The 10852-nt window shown below is 37.2% G+C and overlaps 1 protein-coding gene across 1 annotated transcript in view; it reads right to left on the reverse strand.

Annotated features, from left to right (window-relative positions):
- Cfap97 (cilia and flagella associated protein 97) overlaps positions 1 to 10852 on the reverse strand; it is a 33816-nt gene that overhangs the window by 18311 nt on the left and 4653 nt on the right. Inside the window, exon 2 of the mRNA XM_028757651.1 lies at positions 6305 to 7410. Coding sequence (XP_028613484.1) covers positions 6305 to 7394 — 1090 coding nt within the window. The 5' untranslated portion in view covers positions 7395 to 7410. The remainder of the gene's footprint in view (positions 1 to 6304; positions 7411 to 10852) is intronic.

Here is a 10852-nt window from a genome sequence, read left to right on the forward strand (position 1 = left end):
TTTTTATTCTCTCTGGTGTAACTGGTGTCTCTGAAGCTTACTGCTTCCACCTGCTAATCTAGGCTTAGTCCTGGACGCTTCTAGCCTCCGCACAATTTTATCTAGGCCTAGAAGTTTTCAGCCTCTGAGACTTTCTGCTGAATAAATTTACCCCTTCCTAGTTCTTTCTGAGCTCTGACTGGTTGGTCAACTCAGCTGTTCTGGCTTTTCAAACTCCTCTCCAAGCTGACAGAATCAAACTGGCTTCTCCTGAGTGAAATGCTCTGCTTGGCCTCATACTAACTCTGGAACTAACTCTCATACTAACTCTGGAAGTATGTTCTAATCTTCTGGCTCCTCATTCTGCGAAGGCTTGTTCCATCTTCACCTGTGTCTAGCTTGTTCTCTCTTTCAACCTGTCTCTCTATACCTGTCCTGGTAAAACTGCTCTCCTCCTCTCCACTGCACTGTTCCCCTTTCCTCTCTTCTAGAGAGAGTTGGGCATACCTAGTCTGTCAAATCTTTCTCATTTGTCACTTTGTCTGCTATTCAGTTAGACATCACTTTCAAACATAGGTGCTTCCTTCTACAAACTAACTTTACCTTCATTCTTTGGGATTAAAAGTGTGTACCAAGGGCATATCTATATCCAGTCAGAGAGACTAAACATGTGTGCTAAAGGCTGAGCCACACAACAAGAAACAGCTTTTTTTCCCAATAAATAACACAATCTAGGGCTTCATGGTGTGATAAAAGATCCTGCACCACACCCCCTTGTGCCTGGAGCCCAGAGCTGTACATGCCTGATAGTGACTGGAGGTGGCCATACGATAGAGGACACGTCATTAACAGGAACCATGTACAGGAGCTTTGATCCTATCATCTAAGTCATCTGAGGGTGCTGCTTTATACAACTTGAATTTTATGATAATTTATTATCAGAGCAATAGTAACCACTACAAAATTTAATATAAGGAAATGGAGTGCTACTGTAACAAACCTAAAGTCAGTGGCTCTAGGTTTGAAACCTGATGAGCTGGAAGATCCTGGAAAAAAACTGTTACTAGGGGCTGGAGAAGTGACTCTGGTTCGGAGTATCTGCTGCTTTTTCAGAAGACTAGGGTTTGGCTACCAGCACCCATATGTAGGCTTACAGCTATCTGTAGTGCTAGTTCCAGGTGATCTAACATTCTCTTCTGGCTTCCACTGAGATTTGTACACACGTGTTGCACATATATACACATATGCAAGCAAAGTATGTATACTCATATACATAAAAGGGGAAAAAAGGGTGTTGAAGTCTGAGAGGATGAACTGGCTGTTTAGCAGCACTGCTATGGTGACAAGGAAAATGGCAGTCTTCCTATTGGTGGATTTATGCTAAGATATTTAAGCAGGATTTTTAAAATACAATGGCTTACATCATCCATAGTAAAATAGGAGAAATATATCTAAAAGTAGGAAGTGATCAGTTTTCTAATAAAATATAGAGAAAACGTAAGAGAGAGGACGTTCAGAGTGAAACAATCTCTCCTCCCTTATCTCCCCAGCAGAAGATGTTCAAAGTACTCAAGAGCTTACTCACTGAACCATACATGAAAGATCTTGGCTGAACCTGGACCTGATTTAGGTACCTGGCTCTTGAGGTTGAGGCCATCTTTGTAAAAGGGGAATGTATTTTGTATATGGGAGAAAGAACTAGTAGTGAAGAGACTTTTAAAGCTATTTCTACAAATTATTTGACATTTATTCCATTAAAAGGTAGGGTACTTGTGTAGTATGCCTCAAACCCTAGGTTTCATGGGTAGTATGTCAATACTTTGCATGATAGTGTATGCTTGTAATCCTAACACTCAGGAGATAGAGGCAAGAAGACCAGACAGTCAAGGCCATCCTCGCCTACAGCCTGGGTTATATGAGACCCTATCTTAAAAAAAAAAAAAAAAAGCAGGGCCTATGACCTACTTTAAATCTGGGAGGTTTGTAATCATTTCTACCAACACTGAGCATGGTGGTATATGGCTACAATCCCAGCAACTGAACAGCAGAAGCCAGAGGGTTACAACAAGTTCAAAGCTAGCCTGAATCAATATAGCAAGTTTTAGGTCAGTTAAGTCTCATAGCAAGATCCCATTTGATAGAAACCAAACAAGCACAAAAGGATGCTATATGACTCTAGAAAGTAAGTCACAAAGGGCTCTGAGGTTTCTGTATCATTATCTGGAACACTATGCTTGGAGCCCTGAGTACATGGAATAAGTTTAAGTTCCCTGAGGCCTATGTGAGGAGACAAGCCTCAGAGACATTATGAGAAGCCTCTCTGGTTAGCAGCCCTAACCAGTCTTAACCCTGTTTGTTCCAAGTCCAGGTACCTGACAGTAATTTTTAATCCTCCTTGGTAGCTTGATCTTCATCAATTTATTGTCTAGTTCCATTTTGCTTTTATTATATGCTGCAGTCTGTATTACACATTTTTAGTGTATTTGGCTTATATATTAATACAAAACACCTGTTTTTGTTCCCTTTAGTATTTTTACAACTTGAATTCTGTTTTTGTACTAATAGGGTTGATACTTCTATTTCCTCTTTTAAAGGAGACATACCTTTTTTAAAATGTATGTTTGTGTTTTTAAAGGAAAAAATATGCAGTAACTATTGCTACAGAAAAAATTATCCCAGCACTTGTGGAATAGAAACTATCAAAATAACTAGTGTTTTCCTTTTTTACTGTAGCAAAATAGACAAAATCCAAAATTTGCTATCCTATTTTTAGGTGTACAATTCAGTGATATTACAATTCATTCTCCATGATGTTGTATGTTGGAAAACTAAAACTCAACCATAAAAACGTCAACTAAACACACAAAACACCTAGAAAATCGCTGTCCTTTCACTAGACCATGGGAATTGAAATTCTGTTTCTGTGATTTTGACTAAGACCCACATGTAAATGGAATCACATGATAGTTGTTTTTGTGTGGGTATGTATTGCATCTACAGGTAGGGGTGTGTGTGTGTGTGTGTGTGTGTGTGTGTGTGTGTGTAAACTAAAGGTCAATCTGGAGTCTCATTTAGTAGGAGCTGTCATTCGTTGTTTGAGACAGGGTCTCTTTCTAAGACCTGGAGTTCATTGATTTACTCTAGGCTGGCTGGCCACAGAGCCCCAGGGGTCCTCTTGTCTCTTCCAGGGCTGGAATATGGAGTATACCATGTCTGCTTTCTCTTCAGTCTCCAGTGTTTGTCTTTTCATGACTTATAAGTTAAAATCATTTACCTTCTTGTTTGGTCTTTCTTCCTACAGCTTTTTATAAGATGTGCCCCCTCATTTTTTTTTCCTTTCCTGAAAGAGGAAGCTAAAAGTTTCTAAAAATTTCTACAAATTTCAGAATATAATCACTACTACAATAATAAATTATAGCTCCATTTTCCTTGAAGTTCTTAGACTTTTTGTTTTGGATCCTTTATAGGCCTAGAGGTCGAGACACCTAATGTCTCCATGGGTTATATCTACCAGTATTTATTACGTAAAAACCTAATAGCACAAAACAGACAAAAAACCAAAAAACCCTCAACAACCTAAACTAAAGATATTTACTCATCCCTCTGTCAGTAACAATAAACCAATTATATGTCAACATAACATTTCTATAAAATAAAAAAAAGTAGGGCCTGTAAGGCAACCGAGTTCGTTCGCAGGACCTATACGGTAGAGGCAAAGGATGACCACAGATCTTCCTCTGACCTATACACACACGCTCTAGCACACTTGTGCTCATCACTCACGTGTACACACAAACACACCATAAAACATAAGCAGAACTTAATTTCTTAAATTAAAAATGTGTGTGGAAGAGTACAACAGCTCTGTCATTTTTAAATGCCTCACTTAACAGAAGACAGCTGCTTCTGCCCTGTGCTGGCATTGTCATGGAGCCACTCGATGACTCCACTGATTATATGTAGCACACAGACAATGTAGAAAGCAAGTCAGGGTTACTTTTCTTAGTTACAATAGCTTTGTCTTCATAGATCTCTCTACAATCACTTAGTTTTGCTTTAAAGAAAAATCAATTCTCAATATTACATTTATCATAAGGATGTGGCCCCTCTGTTGCCTTTATCTTTTTTCAGATGCTTGTAACCCTTGGTAACGTGTTGGAGGGATTAACAATGTCAACCTGCCAGTAAAGAAGAGATTAACCTGTGGTGCCAGGCAGGGCATGCTGGAAGCCAATCGTCTCAGCACAGGCTACTTCTTTCTCATGGACAGTAGTAGGATCTGTTAAGCACTTCCTGTAATCCCTCCATCATATCCACACAGGTATCTTTATAAAAAAAACTATAACTAGTTTCCTCATTTATTTATGCTTCCTTAATTTTACTTTGCTTCTACTTTTCTTCTCAAAAGTAAAGATAAAATTTGAGGCTATATATTTCTAAACTATCTCTACTTGGCCCTTTCAGAGTCCTTCTAAAGTGACCCAACTTTATATAGACAAAGTATGAAATGTATCTTTAGTCTGTTCAAGTCCTTAAGTGCTTACCAAATATATCAGTCTTGATATAATCTGGTATCAAATCTGTTTACTGCTCCTCTTAAGTCCCTCAATGTCTAGTCAAGGATTTCTAGCCCTAGGTTAAATATCCGATTCCAGTCACAGTCTTTGGATATTTCAGGGATGGAAACATCCATGCAGAGTTTCAAGGCTGAGATTGGACTACTTTTTCAAGTTCTCTTGAAATTACATTTCTAATACCAAGCTCCATTGTTAGTTTTGAGTGAACACCAGAACTCTCAATCTAGACTGGACACAAGCAATTTAAATCAACCACCACATCCTATAAATAGTTACTATCTAGCTCATGGACATGTCAATAACACCAAAAGCCTAAAGCTTTGTGTTTTAATTCCCAGAACTGCATCTACTTTACTTTGTAAAGACCAGATTCAATACTGTTTCACCATGCTACTGACTATATTGGGATATTTGCTTATATCTTTTTATTAAACTTTTTATTTAATAAACAACCATCTTTCAAAACACTATTTTACACTGTTTGCCACCGTCCTTACTATGTGGATATTTGTCTTTTGTTACAATTTATGAATTTTTTACTCAAAACTCATTACAGGAATTGGTAAGTTTTTCTCTCCATCTATACCTAAGCCGTGAAAATGTTTACACTAGGAGGATGACCCAATGTGCTGAACTCCTCCTTCAGATGTTTTGCTAACAGGGTCATTCTATTAGAAGGTTTTTAAACACGCTACACACTTCCTATATTAAGTGGATTTATCTTTTATGTTTTAAGCCTTATATATTTTTATATGTATGGGTGTTTCATGTAATGTATGTACATGACAGTGACTAGCAAAGCCAAAAGGTGTTGGATCGTCTGGAACTGCAGTTACAGATGGCTATGAACTGCCATGCCGTGTATAGAAACTAAACCCAGGTCTTCTGGCAAGAGCAGCGAGTGCTCTTAATCACCGAGCCATCTCTCCAAACCCTGAATGCTATTTTCTTACTATATGTGTTGTCACACACATGACAATGTGCATGAAGAAAACAGCATGTTGATCTGGAACTTTGAGCCTCTGGCGAGTAAATTGCCATCGGCACTAGGCTGGGTGAAATGTTTAGCCATCAGGGTTCTAGTTACCACAACAGAACAGTTGTCTGAATGAGATTCCAAGATGTTCTATATGCACACTAAAGTTAAAGGAACTGAAGTGAACAAACAAGATCGTTCGGTGTGCACCTATTTCTACAGTCCTCCACAGTATATCTTGGGCCTTGCAACTCCCACCACTAACAACAACAGGAGTCTGATTGGGTTTGGATGTCCCTCCTCATGGCCAATGACTGTTTCAGTAATGAAGAGTGTAACTGAAGCAATTTGGGGGAATACGACTAAGTGCAAGCTGTCTGGAGATGCTTCTTCACAAAGGTTCTTACACTTTGAAAGGTAGAGGAAGTGTTTTTCTGGACACTGTATGTCTGAAGATCAACAGTGGAATGCAATGCAGATATTTACTGGTAGCTGATGAATGAAGATAGGATCACCTCAGAAGAGTACAAGGCACTTTGAATTTGAGAAGAACGGAAAACTAAATCTGAAATTTCTAGTCCTAATTGACTTAATTATCTGACAATTCAAATGATAGTCTCAGTGTTTTATGGCATAATGGAATATATCTGGAAAGTTATTAAAATATCAATCATCTCAAGACACTGACCAGAAGAAACCATGCATATGCATAGCACATGTTTGAGTTTAGTTATTAATAAGCAAATTTAATATTCAGAAGTTCAAAAATTACCTTTCAACAGATGATTAAGGTCCATTGTGTCATGTAGGACTTTTTGTTTGGATCTACGGTCTAGATTTGCATCTAACACGGATGATTTGGGAGCAAGATTCTGCCCATGCTTTTCTTTCCTTTTGGCTGATTTCAGACCTCTTGAATCATTCTTTAAAGCCTCCACATCCTCATACACATCCCGGCTCACATTCTCTTGTCTTTTAACTTTTACTTTTTGATCATGTGATTGGCCCAACTCAAACGACTGGGCAGGGCTGATATCTGGAGTTGACAAAGGAGTTACATCTGTCACATTGTCTTCGGATTCATTATAGTCACCAGTTTTTTGTTTAGTACTGGAAGGCTGTGCACTTGATTTTCTTCCTGACTTACACTTCTGTTTTGGTGACGAGGGGGTTACACTAGAAACATGCTTCCCTGATGAGCGTGAATCAGATTTATTTTGCATGTCAGATCCTATATCTGAGCAGTCTGAGCTTGATCTTGAAGACGAGGAAGACAAAGAGGAGGAGGAACTGATTTTGGAATACTTCTTACTCGAGTTTTTTTTTAAGTTCCCAGAGGGCTTGGCTGACTTGGACCTCACATACTTCTTCCCATCGTCGCTGCTTTCCTCTCCATCTGTGTAGTACTCATCCTCACCTTTCACAATTTTTGGAATTCTATTTGGAACAGGCAAGTGTAATTTATGTCCTTTTGTGGCATCACACGATTTTTTTGATCTTGAAGAAGTCAACAATGAGGAACTTCTTGTTTGTGTAGGATCATTTTCTACATGTTGTTCCTTTGAAGAAAATTTTGCTTTTCTTTCATTTCCTTTCTGAGTAAGGTAATTTTCTTTTGTTTGTATTCCAAGTTTCAAGTTCACATTTTCTGTGTCATTATCTATTTTCTCTTTAAGGTCATCATTTTGTATTCCAAATTTCAACTTTACATTTTTGGTGTCCTTATTTATTCCTTCCTTAAGGTCATCATCATTTGGCTTGTCAAAAATAGAATTACTTTCACATTTCTTTGCATCTTCAAAATCACTGTCAAAGAAAGAATGGTCCACTTCACCTTCTGAGATATCTCCAAACCGATCCATGATGCCAAAAGAATATCTGAAAAGGGGAAAGTACAACCATCAGATCAGAGAAATCTCCAAATAGTTTTCATTTTTATTTTCCCCAAATAGAAAATGTTATAGTACAAAAAACAAACGAACAAACAAAAACCATTAAAAAGTAAACCAAGTTTGTTAAGTCATGATGGAGTTCCAGGGGCATCAAGCTATACAACAGACTCAGAGTTCACAGTTCACTAGGGCAGGCATATCGCAGACAGTAATATCTGAACCCAAAGGAAAGTCTCCTATCTGTATACTACAGTTAAAGTTTAAAAGAAGAAAAACAAATGTCTAAAAGCCACTTATTGTCAGTACAATAAAATACCAAAATAAAATAAGGAAAGATTTATTTTAGCTTATGATTCGATCTGATCCTCCATGGCCAGAAGAGTGTGGCTGAGCAAAGCTGTTTTAACTCATGGCAGCTCAGAAGCAGAGCAAAGGTGAAGACAGGCCTTCATGGACACTCCCACCACTCATCTATTTCTCATCAAGCCTCATTCTCGAATTTCCCACTAACCCAATGACTCTATCATTAGGTTAAAGCCCTGACTTAACTGTCTTGAAATCTTAGACACATCCATGTATGCTTTGTTAATCTCTCCAAGGGATCTCTCAACTATATCAAACTAGTAATCAAGATTAATAATCACCTCTGATGTTAAAACTTCACAGGATCAGGTAAGCCAGTTCAATCACCAATTATTCTGGGACAAATAATGGAATCAGTCAGTGAGCCTCGGCATTTTACTGCTTGTTAACCATCCTATTCTGATCTTTTACTGCACATACTGAGGAAGAAGCACATACAGAGCTGTGACTTCTAGTCAATCTCCCCATCCTTTCTCACTGAGCAGCAGAAACCCCAAGATACATAACAGGCAATACAACTAGCTTCCCAGAACATTTCTGAATGTCTAATCACAAGCTATAACTCAGGAAGTATTACTGCAGAGGCATATACATGTTTCAATGCATTAAAGGAGGTCTGGTATGAGACATTTAATGTTGGCAAAAATCTGTCTAAAATAAATACCACATCATTTAGACACATGAAATTAAGCATTAGAAGACATGAATTAAACTTCTAAATAGTAATTTATAGTATGGAGTAAGGTCACTGTGTTTTGTTATAGACCTTAAATTACTTGACATGTCTAGAATGATTTTAAAAGTTCATGTAAAATATCTTACCAGCCCACATGATTAGAACTATAATAAAATCATTTCTATAGTTATAGCCTTTAAAAGTATTTCCTTACTTCTATTACCATGGTAATGTGATACCTAAAAGCAATATCACGTTATTACTGATAACCTTGATTTCAGGCTTTAGTTTCTAATCTTGTTCTTCATTAAATACAAAAAAACAAGAAGGAAGGAGCTGAAGAGATGGTTCAATGGGTAGGAGTGCTTATTGCTTTTTCAAAGGACCCAGGTTTGTTTCCTAACACCTACATGATGCTTCACAACCATCTTGTAACTCTAGGTCCAGGGAGATCCAACATCCTCTTCTGACTTCCACAAGCACAAGGCATATGCACAGCACACATACATGCATTCAAGCAAAACACCCAGTCACAAAAATAAATAAATAAATAAATAAAACAATCAAAGAGTCCCTGGAGGCAGCTGGTGTTATTGCTGGAAGCAAAGAGAAATAAGCATCTTATCGAAGCCTCAGACTTTTCTCAACAAGCATAGTAATCAAATGTGCCTGTAGTAATGGTAGTAAAGCCAGTTTGTCTTTCTAAAAATACCTATCATAAGACAGATTAAGGGAAGTTAATGGAAAAATTATTTTGGCTCACAGTCCATCACAGAAGGGAAGGATGTGAAGCAGAGCTGCCCACCTCATGCTGGAGAGAAAGCAAATAAAAAGAATGCTGCAGTGGTAGGCTCTTTCCCCCTGCGGCGTCTCGTTCTTTCAGTCATCTCTAGAAATGCCCTCACAATTATACTCTAGATACTCATTAACACAGTCAGATTGATACTCAAGGTTAACCATCTCAAAAGTTTAAAAGGCCTGACACTGTACAAATTAAAAAAAACAAAATACATATATAAATGAAAGTGTCTGCAAGAGCTCCTAAGTCCACAATAATATTCAAAGGGGACATATGTTATGTTGAAGAACAGGCACACAAATGTTTGTATAATTAATATACAGCCATCGAGGCAAGTGTGTCCTTACTGTGTTTAAATAAGTTCAGCACAGTAAATCAGGCACTAGTAAGATTATGTAACGTACATCCAACAGAAGCCAGGACATACTGAATAAGTTTATATTTACTGTTAAGTGGCGCTACAGCCCAAGGGAAGACATGAAAATAAGTATGGATATGATTTAAGAGTAATAAAATTTTTATCAATAACAATGTAAGTTAGTATGTATTCACACATTTTTATCACCAAAGTAAAATTTTCTGTCATTAAGGTCTTGAAGCCTTCTTACATATTAGAAATAAATTTTGATTTTTGCTTTGTTGAGACATGATCTCATTATGTAGCCTTGGCTAGTCTGGAACTTGCTATGTGGACCAGGCTGGCCTCAAATTCAGAGACTGGCCTGCCTTAGCCTCAGGAAGCTGGGATTAAAGGCATGTACTGCCATGCCAAGCTAGACATGAATTCATTTACTTATTTGTAATTTGCAGTGTTGAGGATTAGTAAGCTCTCTACCACTGAGCTACACTTCCTGCCCTTAGACTTGTAAAATTTTGCCTGAACCTATCTTTAAATGCTTAAGGGAATCTGACTGATTAAACATGTAATTTTATAAGAAAGTGTTTAGGATGGTTTCCTTGCTAGACTTAAAGGGATAATCTGTTAGGTATTTAAAATACTCAAACGTGAAATACAATTTAAAATTATGAAGACAAGCAGACTCACAAATATTATATATAATGTCCAAGAAATTTAATATTTTATAAGCTAGATAAAGATTAATAAAAATACAGGTTAGAAATTTAGCACAAACCTAGATTCAAACAGAGGTACACATCATTGAAAATGGTATGAAATTGGTATGAAATGGTATGAAAATGGTATGGCATGAAATTCATACCTCTATTAAAATTCAAGATGTTAATTTTAAGCTGTTAGCATAGATTAATGCCTTCTTTCAAATTAAAAATCTAAAGTGTCAGAGGGGGACTTGGCCAGTAATGTAGAGGTAGAGACCTTGAGCCCAGCAGACAAAGAGATGGAACCCCTCAGTGAGTGTAACTTTCGCTATCACAGTTATCTGTATTAGATATCAAAGTCTACTCTTCTCAAGTAATTTATAAAACTTGAATTTAATTTTTAAAAGATAAAGAATCCTCTTTATTCCTTATCAAGACAATTAACAGAAAATGTATATTACATATATATATACATATATACACATATATACATATATACATACACACACACACACACACACACACACACAT

Source organism: Grammomys surdaster, unplaced genomic scaffold, assembly GCF_004785775.1.
Source record: "Grammomys surdaster isolate TR1022 unplaced genomic scaffold, NIH_TR_1.0 126178, whole genome shotgun sequence".
Classification (NCBI taxonomy): Eukaryota; Metazoa; Chordata; class Mammalia; order Rodentia; family Muridae; genus Grammomys; species Grammomys surdaster.